The sequence below is a fragment of the Canis aureus genome, chromosome 11 (genome assembly GCF_053574225.1).
Source record: "Canis aureus isolate CA01 chromosome 11, VMU_Caureus_v.1.0, whole genome shotgun sequence".
Classification (NCBI taxonomy): Eukaryota; Metazoa; Chordata; class Mammalia; order Carnivora; family Canidae; genus Canis; species Canis aureus.
In genome coordinates, this window is record NC_135621.1 from 4,906,597 (window position 1) to 4,926,230 (window position 19,634).

The 19,634-nt window shown below is 40.7% G+C and overlaps 1 protein-coding gene and 1 long non-coding RNA gene across 3 annotated transcripts in view; one reads left to right on the forward strand and one right to left on the reverse strand.

Moving 5' to 3' along the window:
* LOC144323300 (uncharacterized) overlaps positions 1-19,634 on the forward strand; it is a 61,895-nt gene that overhangs the window by 35,728 nt on the left and 6,533 nt on the right. The window lies entirely within an intron of this gene.
* The window catches only part of LRIG3 (leucine rich repeats and immunoglobulin like domains 3), a 49,110-nt gene continuing 41,070 nt past the window's right edge, over positions 11,595-19,634 (reverse strand). For both annotated transcript variants that reach the window (XM_077913612.1, XM_077913610.1), the window contains exons 15-19: positions 18,438-18,890; positions 17,517-17,675; positions 15,541-15,684; positions 15,173-15,448; positions 11,595-13,951 (exon numbers count right to left, since the gene is read on the reverse strand). In XM_077913612.1, coding sequence (XP_077769738.1) covers positions 13,707-13,951; positions 15,173-15,448; positions 15,541-15,684; positions 17,517-17,675; positions 18,438-18,890 — 1,277 coding nt within the window. In that variant the 3' untranslated portion in view covers positions 11,595-13,706. The remainder of the gene's footprint in view (positions 13,952-15,172; positions 15,449-15,540; positions 15,685-17,516; positions 17,676-18,437; positions 18,891-19,634) is intronic.

Below are 19,634 nucleotides of genomic sequence, written 5' to 3' on the forward strand. Positions count from 1 at the left end.
CAAGAAACCTAGAAACACCTTCCAACTGTTTTCCCCTGTCAGCCTTCATTTATAAATAAAGTAGTTAGCTCTAATAGCTCTTTTTTACACTTAGATCCCCCTCCTCCTGGATTAGAAACATAAATCTATATGACTCATTTAGAAACACCTGGACTGAAGTTAAGTCCAAGTTGAGGGATCCTGGAGGGATCAGCAAAAGGGATCATGGAGAGAATGCCCAAGACACTCACTCACTACAGCATTGGCTCCTGGGTACAAACGGTTTACATAAGAGTTCCCAAATGGTGGGGCTCCCAGGGCACCTTGGACAATTTCATTTTAGATGTTTGCATCCTTGATGGACACGACACCCCTGCCACTTCCTAGTCTATCCTATCTGGTTCACTGCACACATGACATTATGTGCCTGGCCTCTGTGGGCATACGAGTTTGCAATGATTCACAAACTGCCATTATGCAGCTTTTGCAAGAGGCATAGGGCGGGGATCGAGGATGATAGGAGATAGGAGACCGTAAAGCTATATCATGAAAGGTAGCAGTTCCTTAGGTTGGTCTAGGCGCTTGGTTATGGGGCAACCACAGCTGAGAGTAACTGTAGGAAGGGCCTCTTCCTACTGTCCTCAGAGAACTCCTGGCTGGTCAGCAGAGGTGGTGCCTCTACTGGTGGTAGGGCTGGGGCAGCTCATGGTGTTCCTTGATCTCCATGTGCCTGGGCTATGGTATCCTTAGTTCCGAGCGTGCCTGTGTCACAGTGCTCCTTGGGCACCACGTACCTTGATCACAACTTGCTTCAGTTACACTCCATAGACTTGACACGCCTTGGTCAGAATGTACCTTGGTCACACCAGGCCTGTGCCACAGTGCTTCTTGATCCCCACATGTCTCGGTGCCAGCATATTGGCCACAGAACCCCTCCAATGTGCTATGCCTTTGTCGTGGCACCATATGCTTTGGTCATAGTATATCCTGGCCACAGTGTGCTTGTGTTCTTGTGCCTATGTCTACACGGATGGGTCATGGCCATCCTTGGTCAGTGTGGGCCTCTGTCTCTGTGTTCTCGGGTCTCAGAGTGCCTAGCATGCCTTAGCCACTGTATACTGATGGCCATTTGCAGCTGGGTAACTGGGTGCCTGAGTCATGCCTCATCTGGGTCACAGCACTGCTGTGGTTATAATGTGACTTCTATTTACAAAGTAATGATGATTAGAAATAATCTCTTGGCATGTAGGGTACTCGTGGGAGGTGGAGAGACGGGTGGGATTCCAGAAGCCAAGTAAGAGAGGCATCAGCTAGCCAGTATGCTAGGACCCAGAGTCAGGTTGATACACATAGTAACAGAATCTGTGTCCCAGAATGTTGACGTGGACTCTTTAAAAACCATCTCTATGCTAATGACTCCTGATTTTATAAATTCTTCCCAGACTCATATATTTATCTGCCAGCTTGACGTTCCCACTGTTATGTCACTCAGTATTTATGCAACTGTCCCAAACTGAGCTGACAGTCTCTTCTAAGCTGACCTTCCTCGGGTCTTCCCTGAGGTTAGACACCTCCATTCTTCAGGTTGCTCACACTAAAACGTATGGTCATTCTTGACTTTGCTTTTTCTTGTACCCCACATGCAACACATCAGCAAATCCTGTTGACTCTAAATTCAAAGTACATAATAACCCTCTCTTCCTTCATAGCTGCAACTCTAGTCCAAAGGTCATCTCGCCTGGATTTTTAAAATAGTCACATAATTAATCTCTTGCCCTCTTTATTATCAACGTAGATACCAGATAGACCTGTTAACATGTAAGTCTTTCCTCTGATAAAAACCCTTCAAAGTCTGTGCCTTCTCCTTTGGGAAAAGGGCAAAGTCTTGCAATGACTCCTAAGGCCCCCAGTCTGAGCTGTGTTACCTCTCTGGTGTTATCTGGGCCCTTTCCTCCTGTGACCACCTCCCTCCTGCTACATGCTCCTGCTTTGACACCTTTGCACTTGCACTTTCCCTCTCCCTGTGGAGTGCTCCCAGAGAGCAACAATGCTGAATCCCTCACTTTTTTTTTTCAGCACTTAGCTCAAATGATCCTTTATTTTGTCTTGCTGCTAAGCACATTTCCTTGCTTTGTTTTCCTTTTTAGCATTTGCCCCTATGCAACACACCATGTATTGTACTCATTTTTTTTTCTTTGCTTATTGTCTGTCCCTGACAGTAAGTTCAATGAGGGCAGCCGCTTTTATTTTTATTTGGTGTGTCCTTGTAGTGCCTGCAAGTGGAACAATGCTTGACGTCTGAAAAGTCCTCAATGACTGTTTGCCGAATGAATGAATATTAGGCAAATTCTGCATTGTAAATTTCATTTCTGCTCTTTGTTTTTGTTTTATCTTCTGAAAACTCTTTTGAGGCTTCATTGCTAATCCCACGTTACCTATTTTTCCCCTACACTTTTGGCTCTTTGATTTAATCTCACTATAAACTCTTCATCTCCTACCTCTCAGGACTCTAACATGCATGCGGAGCGTTCACGTCTCTTCAGGAGGAGCACTGTTCACTCTCTGGACCTTTCTACTCTCTTTCTAACAGCCCATTGCAAACTCCATGGGGTTTTCTAATAAGGTCTTCAAATTGTAAAAAATAAAATTTATTGCATTCTTCCAAACTTGTCACGTTCTGCAGCTCAGTTAATGGTACTACAATCTATCTAATCACAAAAGTTGGAACTCTGGTGTCTTCCTCAGTTTCTCTAGGATAGTTACTTCTAACATCAATCAGAAGACCTCTTTTTGGTCGGGATGACATTTGGATTTCTTGTTTCAATCTTTACCTAGCAAATATAACATCTATGTATGTATGTATGGTTGTATGTGCGTGAGATACACACACACACACACACACACACACACACACACACAGCACACAACAATTACAGAGGCTAAAGCCACAGTTCTATTAAGCTCTAAGTCAGAAAACTGGCAGATAGAACCGGAAGTTTGACCAAGAGCCAAAAGTTTCTCAGGTGTCACAGGGGAATGAAGCCAGGCTCACTGCATGAAACTGGACACTGAGGCAAGGCTCTCCACCTGTGGAGTACAAAGGAAAAAGCAGTGGCTACTGACCGGGGCAAAGGTGTTTGTCAATCTATACACTTGCGGTGCTTCAAGGAGATAGACTGGGCTTGAACCAAGCCGCCAGCCAACTCCCATAACTGAATTTGCTGAGGGCCGCATATCATCCATAGCTTCTACTATAAACCCAGTGTCTGGAGTAGGGTCCAGCAGCGCCCCCAAAGCAATCATAAAAAAACACTATAGAGAAAAAAGTGGTCCTAAAGGGAGCAAAGAAAAATTATAAGCCTGCAAACAAAAATTCCAAAGCATATAACTAAAACTAACACTAAAAGAGACAGTCAATAATATCGATGAGTAGGAGACTGTGTCAGGCTTAAAGAAATAAAAATAATGGAACAATCTATATGTGATTTTGAAATCCTTTTGTTTAAGATTCTTGGAGACACAAAAAGTAAGACCCAGGGGAAAAAATTGTGAAATGCCAAACAGCAGATATAAATCAAGAAGAAGTGGTTAAAAAGAGATACAACTAGGAATCATGTATATATAGAGAGAGTCCTTGATTTTAAACAAAGAGGACCTTCTAGAATGCAAAGAATTAGAGAATTCAGACACTACTGAGCATTTGCCTAGAACAAACACAGGAGAGTAAATGAAAAATGTAAAAGATAATTTGAGGTTCCAAATTACATCTTAAAGGATTTGAGAATTCAAAAACAAACTAGAAGACATATAAGCAGTTTTCTAGAAAATAAATTTCCAGCCTTGAGGACATGAGTTTTCATATTAAAAGTACATCCTTAGTTTCAGGTATGGTAAATAAAAAGAAACCCACATCTTCACCCATCACGGTGAAATTGAAAAGCATAAAAGATAAAGTAAAAAGTCTCAAAAGCTGTGAGAGAAAAGATGGATTGGCAGCAAAAGAATGACAATTAGAATTGATTTCAACAAATGATTCTGGGAGACAATGGAATACTATCTCTGAAATGCCAAGAGAAAACTACCATCAATTTGACACTTTATACCAAGATAAACCATAATTTAAGAGTGAGGACAAGATGAAGGTGTTTTTAGACTCATAGAGGCCATGAAAATGTACCATTCAAGAAGTTAAAGAAGGGGCAACTGGGTGGCTCAGCAGTTGAGCTTCTGCCTTTGGCTCAGGTCGTGATCCCGGAGTCCTGGGATGGAGTCCCACGTCGGGCTCCCTGCATGGAGCCTTCTTCTCCCTCTGCCTGTGTCTCTCTCTCTTTGGGTCTCTCATGAATAAATAAATAAATCTTTAAAAAAGTTACAGAACTCTTAATGGATATATTTCATTGATGAGAAAAATGAACCAAAATTAATGAAATCAAACATCAAAACAAAAATGATTGAAGGAATGGTAAAATATGTTGGGCAATCTATAAACCATGTGGAAGAGAATTCTGGAAGCATCACTGTAGATAGAGGGAGTGGTAGGAAGTAGTAGGAACTCAGTGTGTAGGAAAAATGTGTAAAAGTCATTAAGAGGAGAGAGAAGCTTTACCTCGTGTAAGAAAAATAAGAGAGAAAGAGAGAGAGAAATGAATGTTAAAATTTTAGTAGTAAATTCCCAAAGAATAAAAATACAAACAATACGTTTCAAATTAGCAAGGGAAAAGAAAAGTGAACAAGAATAATGTCAGCAATCTACCTGAAGTCAGGAGAGGAAAAAACTGAAGAGAGCATAGAAAAAGGATAGGAAACAGAATAAAATAAAATGGTAAAAATAATTCCAAATATATTAGCAACCTCAAATAATAATGGTTGAACTTCTCTATTAAAAACCAAAACCAGGGGCACATGGGTAACTCAGTCGGTTAGCTTAGTCGGTAGCTCAGGTCATGATCCTGGGGTCTGGGGATCAAGCCCCACGTTGAGCAAGGGGCCTGCTTCTCCCTCTGCTCATGCTCCTTCTCATTCTCTCTCTTTCTCTCAAATAAATATATATATCAGGTTGGGGAAAACTTTGAGGCACATTCTGATGATAAAAGATGCATCTTTTTATTGTGGGAAAAAGAACACAATTTAGCCTTTTAACCGCTTTTAAGTGTAAGTTCAATAGTGTTAAGTGTATTCACATTGTTATGGAACAGATCTCCAGAACCTTTTCATCTTGTCAGCTCCCCTTCCTCCTAGCAACCTGGCAACCATCATTCTACTTTGTTTCTATGAATTTGATTGCTTTAGATACCTCAGATCAGTGAAATCATACTTTTAAAATCACACAGAAAAATGGAAAAAATGACAGGACTGGAGGAGATACACAAAGCAAGTAGCAAATTAGCTGGTGCAGAATAGATTCACCTTAGACACTCCCATCAGCTTACTGCTGAGCAACACTGCTTTGTAAGGAGTGGGGCGTGGAAGACATATTCATTGAGGAGACCAAGAAAAAAAAAAAAAAAGATTGGCAGGACAGGAGCAGAATGAGAAGAATGCAGAGATTCGGAAAGTAACGATTATGAAACAATGTGTTGGTTCAGTCAAATGGGGACCTAAGCCCATGAGGGAATTTGGAAGTCTGGAGTATTGGTGATCTCCGTCGGTGATCTTGGGAAAAGCTATTTCAACTGAATTTGAGCAAATTCCCATCTCTCAGATTGAAGAGGAATTGTGCTTTTGAGAAGTTTGAGATAAATAGGAGAGATGATAATCTAGAGGTGAGGCTGAGGGAAGAGGAATGTTGCTTTATAGGACTCATATAACCATATTTATAAATTGGGGGCAAAGAGATTAAGATGGAAAGGTGGCGCCTTCTCTCTCCAGCTGTATCTGGTTAGCCCCGCATAAATCGCATTTTAACAGATTCCCATACCTTTACCTCTCTTTGGTAATGGTTACTGTTTCCAGAGCCTGAAATTTCCTTTCCCTCTTTCTCCACTTCTTACTCATCTCCTAAGACTTAGCTCAAATATTCCCTCCTTTATTAAATCTTCTCTGACCCTCCTAGGAGAACCAAACCCTCATTCCATTGCATTCGTTGAGTTTGTAAATACAGTCTGTTCTTTTGTAACAAGAAAAATATGTTATTTATATATGGGATATAGTTATAATAAATTTTTAAACATTCTGTCTTCTAGTTCTATTATCTGTGTCATTTTTAGGTATGATTTTAGCCGTGGATATCTCTCTCCATCATACAAGTCACATTTTCCTGCTGCTTTACATGCGTGGTGATTTTTTTTTTTTTTATTCTACATCAAATATTATGCATTTGGACTTGTTGAGTGCAAGACATTTTGGTATTTCTGTAGATATTCTTGAGTTTTATTCTCAAAGACAGATAAGTTACTTAGAAGTAGCTTGATCCTTTTTGAGCCTTGATACTTTTAGGTGGGGCCAGAGCTGTCCTTAGGGCTAGTTTTGCCGCATTACTGAGGCTATGTCCCGAGGATCTACGTGATGCCCACTGAATTATGAGGTTTTCCACTCTGGTTAGTTGGACCACCTACTGGCCCTGTGGGAACTTCGGGAACTGTTTCTTCTAACCCTTTAGTCGGGTTCTTCTTTTCCTGGCCTTGGGTAGTTGCCTCACTTGCACATGCTAATGGGTGTTCAAACTAATGGCTCAAGGGGGACCCTCTGCAGATCTCTGGCATTCTCTGTGTAGTCCTCTCTTATGTAATATCCTAGCCTTCCAGCTCTGTCTCCCTGACTCAGATAGATGGCTGGGCTCCATTTGGCCCCCTCTTCCTGAGCCATAGCCTGCTATTATAGGGTTCACCTCATTAATTTTTATTTTCTTAGGGATTGTTGCCTTTGTGATTCCCAATGTCTAACATCTGAAAATGATTATTTCAACAATCACTTAAGTTTCAATGAGGAAAAGAATGGGAAAGCTGAAGAGCTGGTAGGTTTCAGATGAAAAAAATGTCAATAGTAAAGTTTTTAAAGTTATAAATGCATAGCTATAAACTTAAACATTACTCATTAAATTCAACTTTTAATCATGAGATTTTGCATACTTTCAATAGCTTCTCTTTTCCTATACACCTGTTATTATTATTAGCATCCACGTAATATGTAAATTATAAGGCCACTCAAAGGAGCAATGCTGTGTGGGCCACAGCACTTTTTTTTCCTGGTAGTGATCAGCTTATAACCCGTGGTGTCCTGAGAAAGGCAAATCGCATCTACTAATTGATTATATTAACATATACTTTAGTTGTGAATTTTGCCATAAGAAAACCATCGTTTTATCAGGGTAAAACTTCCTCAAGAGAAGAATTCTTCAGTGATCCAGGCCATGTCTTACTCATTTTTGATATCCCAAGAGCCTATCACATTGCAGGTACTCATGTGTTGTTAGGAATTAATCTTGAATTAATTGATCTTGAAACACAGTTGCAAAAATCTGGATGACTAATAAGTCTCCTTTAAAACTGTGTCTACAGGTGAAATGGAAATACGAAATTGTAACGGCTGCAGGATGTACTAGTACAAGAAGGTATTCAGTAAATGCTAGTGGGGGTCAAAGGCCTAAGGCCGGCCACAACAGTGGAGCCCAGGTTCTGGCATCTGTGTTAGGGCCGGTCATTGAGGCCAAGCTATTTATTTTTAAAAGGGAGCTTTATAAATCAATGAAGAACAATGTCAATCAGAATCTTGGGCAGTTCTTCACATTAAAATTACTATTTCAAGATAGGGCAGGACAAGCTGTTGTAAGTACACTCAAAAGACAATGTTCAAGTGCAATCAACACTTTTTTCCTCACTTATATTAAGTTGGGCTTCAAAGCAAATACTCTCAGTTGGTAGCAAGCCCATATTCCATAGAGCCATTCAGAGACCCAGTGTCTTCTACAAGCGAGGTCAAGGCAAGAGCAGCTCTAGGCAATAGCTTTCTAATCAACCAGGTCGCTGCAGGAGAAGGACATGGAAGGGTGTGTGTAAAGGTTTCGTGCTCCAGGCTTGAAAGCGGCACTTTACACCTCTACACACATTCCACTGGGGCAAAAGTCACCTGGCTACAGACACACCTAAATGCAAGCTGACTGAGAAATATGTGCAGCTGTGTGCACAGCTCCAATAAAAAAAAATCTGTTGACACACCTGGCCATCTGTTTACTTTTCATAAACTGAACAGGAATTGATTTTCCTACTGACTGCTAGACCACATCATCTGGTGAGTGTTAAAAAAAAATACAGATCTTTTGACTTCCTTTATTTCTTCCTAGAAGATGTCCCATTGACATATAGGTTAACTGTTCTTAGTATTTTTCATACAATGACATCACAGCTGGCTTTGTAACCAACAGCTTCCCTCTGATATTCTCATGGTGGTTCATATAAAGTTCTGCTATGTGGGGGGCAAAAAGGAAAGGTTTGCTTTTGAAAAAAGTTCTGGATTCAAAAGAAGAAAAAAGAACATTTCAGGGTAATAATTTTGTCATGTGTTTAGGAGTTTCCTTGGGGAAGAATATTGAAGAATATTTATTTTAGTATTTGTTAATAGCCCAAGAGTCTATGGTAGGACCTAGCACAGTAGATACCAAAAAAAAAAAAAAAATGCTCGTTGAAACAAAAATGAAATAATATACACAAGGACAAGTGTGTTGTTGCCAAATTTCAACATTGAGCTGTACACAGATCAACATAAAGCCACAGAGGTGCATAGGATCTGGTGAGGGGTACTGTACCATACTGTGAAAAGTGGGGAATGGCAGTTACATGGAGGGTATGGTTTGAAGTGTAGGCTGGATCAATGAGTGAAAGGTCTTATACATCATAACTGGGACTTAAAGTGTAGCCATCAATGGTTTTTAAACAGGAAAGTGGCCAATTCAGATCTATTTTAGAAAAATAATTCTCTGAAACAATGAATTGGCTAAGAGAGAGACAAAGGACAAGACACTGATTTAAGAGACAGGTCAGGGTCTGAACCTGGCAGTAGCAATGGGCTAAGAAGGAAGGCATAAATAATCTTGAGGACATTTCAGGTGCCAAATTTACAGGAGTGGTGATTATTGATAATTAAACATGGACGGGAGTATCGGAAGCACAATTGTTCTGGGATACAGGTGGAAAAACCCAGATAATCAACTTCTTCTAGGATATGTGAACTGCATGTAACACTTTTAGGGAGTTCGATTAGAATTAGAGACAAAATTAGTGTCAGTTACAGGGACCCTACTAAGTTATAGCATTTAACACAGTGTATTATAAATATTTATGAACCTGCTTCCTGTCCCACTGATGATTAGGACAAAGATCATTTTACTCCTTTCTATATCACCTATTCAAAATATACAACTAAGCATATATGAAATGTGTGATAACTGCTAGTGTGTTATCAAATTTCAACTCTGAGCTGTAGATCAAAATAAAGCCATATGCAGAGACATCAAAGTAACTACCCAAACAATGGCAATAATCTCATGAAAGCATTAGGTGTTATGTTCAAACAGGATTTAAAAAAAAGTTAAACTTGTTAAAAGCCAAAATCAACCATGAAACTCAATAAAGATATGAGAAAATTACATCCAAGAGTGAAATTGTAATAGTTATGAATTGCTTTGCCTTATTCCTTAAAATGTATCTCAAAAATTCTTTAATTAAAAAATATAATTCTAATAAAAAGCTACATGTGAATACTGGTTATAATTTCTGTATTCATGAATATCAGTAACCACATGGGAGGATATAGAATTCAGACTCTTGACACTAAATACAGTAGGAATAAGAAATTACAATTCTTATACTAGTGAGAATTTGAGTTGTATACATTTCAATCTATAATATAGATTTTCAAGGGAGTTTTATCTTGATAATATATCTCAAGTAAAATCAAACATCTATATTAAAAGACACTCATCACTACCAGGTTTCTCAAAAAAAAAAAAAAAAATGGCCTGAAGATGTGAACAGACATTTCTCCAAAGAAGACATACAAATGGCCAGCAGACACAAGAAAAAATGCTCAATGTCACTCGGCATCAGGGAAATACAAATCAAAACCCCAATGAGATACCACCCCACACCAATCAGAATGGTTACAATTACCAAGTCAGGAAACAACAGATGTTGGTAAGGATGCAGGAAGGGGGAACCCTCTTGCACTGTTGGTGGGGATGCAAGCTGGTGCAGTCACTCTGGGAAATGGTATGGAGCTTCCTCAAAAAGCTGAAAATAGAGCTACCCTCTATGACCCAGCAATTGCACTACTAGGGATTCACTGCAAAGGTACAAATGTGGTGATCCGAAGGGGCACCTGCACCCCATTGTTTATAGCAGCAATGTCTACAATAGCCAAATTGTGGAAAGAGCCCAGATGTGCGTCAACAGATGAACAGATAAAGATGTGATACATATGTACACAGTGGAATACTACTCAGCCATCAAAAAGAGCAATCTTACCATTTGCAATGTGGATGCAACTAGAGGGTACTATGCTAGGCAAAATACATCAATCAGAGAAAGACAATTATATGATCTCACTCATCTGTGGAATTTAAGAAACAAAACGGGATCGTAGGGCAAAAGAAGAAGATATAAAGCAAGACGAAATCGGAGAAGGGGATAAACCATGAGAAACTCTTAATCATAGGAAACAAACTGAGGGTCTGTTTGTTGGAGGGGAGGGAGGTGGGAAGACGGGGTAACTGGGTGATGTAATGAGCACTGGGTGTTATATAAGACTGATGAATCACTGACCTCTATCTGTAAAACCAATAACACTTTAATTGATTGAATTTAAATTAAAAAAATAGAACCAAAGACACCAAATATTGGGATAACTCAGTAAATATATGTTGGCGAACCCTCTTCTCTCTTAAAAGAAAATCCCAACTAAAGTACCTCTGTGCCATTTTTGGACAAATCTAAAACCTCTTGAGACTGTTTCAAGACTTTTTATACATTTGTTTAAGCAATGCCTCATGAAAAAGATAAGTTCTGGTAACTGGATATTTCTAGAATATTGAAATTATTCAATTCGTGAAGAAACTGTACCCCTCTTTGAAGACTCTAATAGTTTTTTTGGCAGGACACTGAGTTATTCAATGTGTTAATAGAATACTGTCTTAAAAAATAGTGAGTTCTAAATTATCCTATTACACAAGTCCAACCACTGCAGATTCCAAGAGTGGGAGGCACAGAACAGGCACTCTGCGGTAACATTTGGTTCTCATTCTCTTTCAAAAATACCACCAAAGCACATCTATTGTAATATTGGTTATGAATTACTTCCTATCACATTAAATCAAAAAGACTAAAACCCCTCAGGTGTGTACAAATACCAAATCACTTTCCTTTTTTAAAAATAATAGTACCATTGGCTATATTTTAAGAAATAATTTTTGGTTTCTTTCTGTAAGGAGACTGGGAAAATAAGTTTGTTAACGTCCCACGGATTGTATTTCATAAAATGTTGTTGGCCACAAGTAAGGAATATTTATCTCCCAATATCTTAAAAATCAGCCAAGATTATACATAGTAACGATGTTATCATTAGCGTTAGTAATGAAGAAAAAACAGTGTCGAAGTTGGGTGAACATCACATCTACGACATTAAGATATGTTGTACATGAATTGGTCTTTATTGGAAAGTATAGAAAGATTAAACTGAAAATTTTAAGCATTTCTTTTCAAATAAGCCAAATGATTTAATATTTACATCTATTTTTTTCTGTAGTCTATTATTTTAGGATATCTTAATACCTACTAGATTCATTTTAATATGGAGACTCAATATTATATATTCTTTTCCTGCAAATGTCAATGAGAAATTGCTTGCTTCTCCCTACAGCCAAAATTATATGTAATTCATAGGTTTCAGCACAGAGTGAAAGGGAAAGACCGTATTAATGTAGAGTAAATCTACTTTTTGAATTTCAAGTGTTAATGATTTAACCCTTTGGGGCTAACTCTGGAAAAACTAAATCCTTATAAGAGGTTGATAATTGAATAGATCTCTATCAATGCTTGCATGGCATCTGGCAATAATGAAGACAGATTAACAATACGATTTTGAGAATCTGGCAATAGGATAAAGCCAAAGCATATAAAATCACTTCTCTGCAGTTAGTTACTGGTGGTCCAGGGAAGGATCCACTTCCTGGCCTCTGGTGTCCAAACTAAAGGAGGAAAATCTTACTGAATCTGAGTTCCAGGTTTCTGGCTCACAAACAACAAAGCTATACACTGATTAAGCAGGAAAAGTCACCCCCAACAGATCCTCTGAGAAGAATTTGCTTTTCTAATATCTGCTTTCACTTTAGTTCAAAGAACTGACAATGGCATAAATTAACACCTTCATCAAGTTAGATTTTAAAGCTTAATGTGTGATGTTAACTCTTCCCACGCATATCTAACTTCTGGGCAAGAGGATTTGTCTTTACACTACAGATGAAAACAAGAATTTGTTTTAAAACAATCCCGTTTCATCATGTGAATTGTTAAGCTTAAGTTTATTTCAATTACTTAAGACAATGTCGCTTAATTTTTAAAATGACTATATTCATTTTGTGTGTGTACACGCCAGTCATGTAATGCCGTTTTTATCTAAGTACTGTTTAAAACAAGTATTTTAAATCGTTCAAGTAACAGATTTGATACTCAGTTTTTAACAAGTAGAGCAGGATGACCAAATTAGAAAAGTATTTTAATTCTTAAGGAATGTTGCAGAATAGTTTAAAAGTAGCTTTTCTATTAGAACTGCTCATCCAGCAGAAAATCAGTAAGAATAACCAAGAATTCCATCAACATCCCATTCTCAGCTGGAACACTGGATGAAAATCCACCTTGGTTATAGCCATTTTAACTATAGAAATGTGCAATAAACCACGCTCTTGTTATAATTAAAGGGATGGTGAATGTGAAACTATTTGGAAAAGCACAGGGCATTAGACCACATAAGGCATTATTATAATTAAAGAAACATGGCTTGAACAGTGATTTAAGCAATGGTGGCTGTACTGCATTAGAGCAGACTATACCAACAAATCTTTTTTTTATTTGTAAAGTTAGGAATAAATTAATGTACCTCAAATCTTTGTAGTTCTTTTACATTTATAATGTGCTTTCACATACACTAATCCAATTAGAGTCCGTATTACCTCAACCTTGTGTGATAGGCAGAGTGGTCATCTTTTTGCTTATATTTTAATGTGCTGAGCCTAATTTCCATCAATTTGAGACATGATAATATGAAATTATTAAGCCTAAAATGTGTCAAAAACAATAAAAACTGTAGTTGTATAAATGGGGCATGGGATCCCAATGACACATTTTATTAAATGCAATGTGCAAAATAAAATTAAGTGAACTCTATTCAAAAAGGGTACAAGACAGGTATTATTTAAAATGCTTTAGTACTCATTTTCAATAAAAAGAAATCTGGCATTATAAAAATACATAAAAAGGTCATGGATTCACACCATTAACTTACATAAGATTTTTTTTTTTTGCATAAAACAAAGTTAAAATAGTTTTAAAAAGGTATTCTTATATGAAAGTTACTCCCAGTATAAAATTTTTATAACTTTTTGTAATTTTGGTCCATCTGTATAAATAAGACATTTTATCCTTTTAAAATTCATAACTCCATTTAAAAACATAGGATTCTCTCTTTTAAATAAAAGTCCACTTGAGGTAGTATGTTAGAGCTCTTCTTTGCTCTCATTCTGTCTATGTGTCCAAGTCATAAGACTGAAAATTTGGAGTCCTGTGGTTTTCTACGGTCTGTTTATAGGTACATGTGTGATTTTCTTGCTGAAAATCTGTCCTTTCTTTCCCATATTCCTCTGACTCAGAGTCCAAGTCTGGGGAAGAACGAGTTTTCAGGTGAAAGGCTCTTGGCTGACAATCCACTGGCTGTCCAAAGCTTGAAAAGGCATCCAGATGAGCTCTCTTCAGAGGCTTTCCAAATGTTCCTGAAAGCAAGCAAGCAAGCCCTTGAGCGAATGGGTCCACTGGCTAGCATGTAAATCAAAACACATTTCCAATGAAGGAGCATCTTAGCCCGTGAACACGAGTAAATGTTTTCTACAAGTCATTTATGGTATCGGGTGTGTGTGCATCCAGTTATGGAGAGAGAACTTACAATATGGAGCTGGGTAATGAATACCGTATGCCCATTCTTTATCACATTTCATCCTCTACAGTAATAGTAATCATTGAGCAATGAGGTTCCCCAGTGTAAGTTCTTCCAAACCCTGGCTTTAGTACTTGACAGTCTACAATTCTCCATGAAGGAGATCTGGATTGTGGGTTAGCAGGTATCAACTGCACCTGGGTATAGAAAGTTTCTTCCAAAATAATCCTGATGCCTTGCCCTTTCTTCTTTACTGGCAAAATATTATTTAACTGCCTCAAATTCTTGTCACAGTCATAAAAAAGTCATTTTCATTTTTTGAAAAAGGAGTAAGCAATTATACTGTGACAAAACATACAATTTCTCAAAATTGGGTAAAATATTTTAAGATTCTTTTTTTTATTATTAAAACAAGACAATTTGTGGTTCATTTTCCCATATCTCCATTTAGTGAAAAGATGATCTCAGTTCTTCCACCCTTCGTCCCCATGCACTAGACAAAAAGAAATCCACAAACAAGTCTTGGCGCTAGCCAGAGTCTACCACCATCGACTTGGGCTTTGAGGCTCTGATGGTCTCCTCTGCCAAAGCAGTCCGGCCTGGCTGACAGGCGGTTGTTGCCAGGTGGGACGCTGTCCACCCTTTGACCAGAGTCAAAGGGTGACCCACCAGACATCCCAAACCACAATCATGCAGTGCATACAACTCCACCCCAAAAGCTGCTGTAGCCCAAAACCACTTTTTCCACATGGCTGACAAATGGAGCTCCTAAGTCACTCCCAAAACTTGTCCTCTAGATGATGCCACACACAGAGTTAACCAGAAAGCTCCTAAGGCTTAGTTACGGATTAAATACATAATCAAGTAAAATCCTCCATGTCTGACTTTGCCTTTAGAAACACGTATACTAACTCATAGGATGTCATGACAACATGATTTAAAAAAAAAGAAAAAAACATTTTTCAACAAGTTTGGCATTTGAGGCTCATTGCTCTCCCACATGCAACTTGGAACAGGAGTCCTGCCTGAGTCAAGGTGTCTAATAATTTAATAAACTTACCCATGAAAGAATTATTTGAAGTAACTGATGCTGGCTCTGGACTTGGACTAAAATCTAAAGAGGACTTGTTTAGACACAAACTTTTCACTCCAGGTCCTTCATTTTGAGAGTAAGTAGAGTTGAGTAACTTCCTCACATGTGAAGGCCATCCTATATCACTGACACTCTGTTCGCAGGAGTCCTCTGAAGGATAAGGACATGGGTAGCACTCCTTTTTCTTTATGTAACTGGGCTCACAGTGGTCCATCAAGGCTGTTCTCAGGTCAGGACCACAACCTTTGAAAATTGAGGACAGTATCAGAGATGGAGTTAGTGCTTCTGGAAGTCTCCAGGAAACAGAAGAGAACTCAGGTAAGAGAATCACATACCTGTATGATAGGCTTCAAATGGATCTGAGCTGTACACATTCCCCTTCAAATACACAGGGCCTGAGGACCCCAGAAAGGGACAAAGGAACGGATCCGTGGCAACTTCCACATCGGCTTCACTACTATTGTCAATGTGGCAGGTCCCTTCAAAACAGACATTGTAGTCACTGAATGAATTTGATTCAAGTACCTGTCAACATTCTCTCCACTTTGGGCATTTTCCATATTTATAGATAAAAATTTTGGATAGAATGGCATACAAAAGAAAAAAACTAGAGAAATTTATGTTAGGGTTTTAAAACATTTACTGAGGCCTACAGATTAGTGACTAAATCTGTGCCATCTTCCAAGAAGAGGACGCGATTAACCATTCTACGACATGTGTTCACCTGGGTGCTGGCGCCCAGGAGCATCCAAGAGGAACTGACCTGCACGTGCACACTGCAGCCAAAGCAGCCGTGGCCTGAAACACACGAGGCCATCAGCGCTGCCCCCTCCCTCCCGAAAGTCACAGATGAGCAGGACCAGGAAGTGGCATTCAACAAATGATCTCTGAATGCTCAGCTCAAAGCTGAGCTCAGCCCAAACAACAACCCCCCCCGCCCCGCCCACTCTATTGTGAGTATCTGAGCCAAACAACCCAGAAATGATGTGCCGGTTAGTCGTGGCCACGAGGACAAGAGATGTAGCACAGGTGAGAGAGGCCTCGATGGGCCATGTGCCTGGGAAGCGGGAACTGGGCAGTCTCAGAAAAGAAGGCGCAAGACGTGATTCACAGTCAGGGCTGGTGGCCTCTAGAGCTGCTCCCAGAGGATCAATCGCCAGCCCCAGCATCCAAGTGACACGGCATTATTATGTTCCGGGTCTGTCGCTTTAAGCTTTCATAAATGTCTCTTCAGTAGACCCTGCTACATTTGAAGGAGGCTGCAACCAGAACACCCCCGTGTGTGTGTGTGTGTGTGCAAATCTTCCATCTGTATACCCTCTATCACCTGCCTTGCCAAACACTTTGTGACCATTTGTTGCCTTTTCCTGGTCTCACCACTGCCTACACTAGGAGTCCGAAAACACGTTGACTCCGGGATCCACCGCAGAGCAGATAGTCAATAAGTGCTTGTGGGAAAAGACGGTAAAATGTTTGAAAAGAATGTCAACAGTTTCTACTTTGGGAGCCCTTGATGTGTGCCAAGCACCATACAGGTTTCCGATATCATTTGACTGAATTTCATAACCACCTAATAAGGAAATAGTGTATGACTGCCCAGGATGCACAGGGAGCAAGTGTCGGAAGGGGGTCTTGGACCAAGCCCGTGTGCCTGCATTACGGCTCCTCCACGAGCATTCTTAAAACCGTGCAGTTCTTAAAGAGTCAAAAATCTGATTTCTCTAATAGAATCTTAAATCATTTTGACGTTTTACGACCATATGTGAAACCAGTTAATGCCATTTAAGAAAGGAGGACTTTTAGTGCCAAGGAATACTTCGAGCATAAAGAAAGTATCGGGATCCCTGGGTGGCGCAGCGGTTTAGCGCCTGCCTTTGGCCCAGGGCACGATCCTGAAGACCTGGGATCGAATCCCACGTCAGGCTCCCGGTGCGTGGAGCCTGCTTCTCCCTCTGCCTATGTCTCTGCCTCTCTCTCTCTCTGTGTGACTATCATAAAAAAATAAAAAAAAAACTGTTTTTTATAAAGAAAGTATCATGCTGCATGGAGAAATTAGGCTTTTTTTTTTTTTTTTGAGAAATTAAGCTCTAATTTTCCTACTTGTCTTCTCTTATTATCAGAAACAAAGATTTTTCTAGTATTTAAGAGAAAGGCATAACCACATTTAATTTCAGCTTTGCCAGTGATCTTGGGTCAGTCCCTAGATCTAGGAGTGTATCTATTTCTGGTGAAAATTAATACTGTATCCGAGCCTTTCCATCAGATTGTTTCAAGACAACCATGGGGTCCAGGGTTCATTTTAAACACTTACCATTGCTGTCATGTTGCGGTAAGAAAAATCCACCTCCTGAAGAAGTGACGAACTGGTGGTGGCTTCCGCTTTCTGAGGAGATGTAGCCATCCTGCCTGTCGGCTAAGGTTCCCTGAGATGACAAGTAACTCGGGATATCTGCCGGCAAGTTGGTCTCATCTGTAACCCGACAGCAGTGTTAACCAGGAATGACTGGACACGGCCCTACAACCTTCCCCGATGGACAGTACATACACGGTCTCCGTTTGTGTCCAGACCAAAGAAATCTACTCCTGAAAACCCATCTCGGTTGTCCAGTCCTCAGGTGAGGAAGACTGGGGCTCTGCTGCTGGGGGCAGCACAGGCCAATTTTCTACTTTTATCTGGATGCCCCTCCCGAATTTCTGAAAGTGATGTTCCAAAACATAAAGGCCTGGGAGTCTCGGTGGGGTAGTAGCTAAGCTCCCCAATTAAGCTTGATTTCTGCCGTGTTTCGGACTCAGGATGCATGGGTGTGGGAGTTCACACATGTTCCTCAAGTCACGGCCCCTCCCAACAGTAACGGGATCCTCCCTGCACGCCTGCACACGCACACGGGCACACCCATGATGAGACAAGAGCTACACGGGGGGGAGGCCTCGTAGGTCACCCCCGTGTGAAGCAGTGGGACTGCTTGACTCTGTGTTTGGACCGGATCGCACAGCCAGCAGGGCATTCTGCGGGGGGCTTAACAAAAAGGATTAATCTTTAAACACCACCAGCTTTATTAGGGGCCGGGGTGTTATTTTTAGCTGACCATATTCCTGCCGTTTGAAACAAATGAGTCACCCTTCTGACACGGCCTCAGGCTGTGAGAGACACACACATTCTGGAAGAAAATGACCACAGGACCACAGACACACATGACTACGGCCCCCCGGGGCCAAGCTTCTGTTTACACACCTGTGTTGGTGATGCTGCAATCTTCGTTCCTCCGCCTTGTGTGGTATATGATGACCACCCACACGAGCGACGTGCCCACCACGCAGCACACCACCGCTATGATCACGACGCCCACGGTGGCCCACCCGTCATCGTCCAGTGACGAGGCGGTCATCTGAGGGGAGTCGCAGGTGGGCGTGGGGATCACGCTGAGGCGCACGTTGCCCCTCTCGGTGCCCAGGGTGTTCGACATTTCACATGTGTATTTCCCGGCATCACTGACATCAGAGTCCACGATGATCAGCAGCTGATTGCCTGCTGCAAAGAAGTGCCTTTCGGTGACCACCAAGGGGCTGTCGTCCTTGGTCCAGTTCAACCTGGGAGGGGGGCTGCCTCCAGCGATGCACTGCAGGACAGCAGTTTCTCCCTTGGTCACGGTTCGGTCTAGCAGGGGCCGCAAAAATGATGGTGTTTCTGAAATAACAAGGGGTGTGCTTTTAAGCCCCTCCATGAGATTGGGTTTGGCAGGTAGGTCCGAAGACCCACCCCCCGAGTGCATACCAATGGAACCCTTCGTACCCATCGTACCCTTCCACGGCCTCACGCGTATGCTCCTTTGAGAGCCTACACACACACACCACGATCGGGATTGCATTCTGTTACCTGGCTGTCACTTGTAACACCTGTTAAGGATAATGTTTACTATTTTTTTTCAATCTCAGTCTCTCCCAGTCTTTTTTTTTTTTTTTAATTCATTTTATTTATTCATGAGAGACAGAGAAAGGCAGAGACACAGGCAGAGGGAGAAGCAGGCTCCATGCAGGGAGCCTGATGTGGGACTCGATCCCGGGACCCCAGGATCACACCCTGGGCCGAAGGCAGTGCTAAACCGCTGAGCCACCTAGGCTGCCAAGTCTCTCCCACTCTTGGGATGGAACGAGAGGGGCAATGCAAAACATTCTAGGTATCTCTTAGAAATGGAAAAAGTGCCTAAAAATAATTTTAAGCAGGGGGGTAGGTCGATGAATGAAAAAAAGTCAGAATGTTTAAATTTTTAAGGGGGAACTTTCTGGGGCTGGATGTCCAAACCTATATGCTAAAGTCTGAAGGTACATCTATTCTTTGGTGTTCATAGGCTACTTTGCTCAACTCCCTCAAAGATACGTATACGATGAACACGTGCACCTTTTTCAAAAGCTCCTGTTTAGGCAAAAGGTA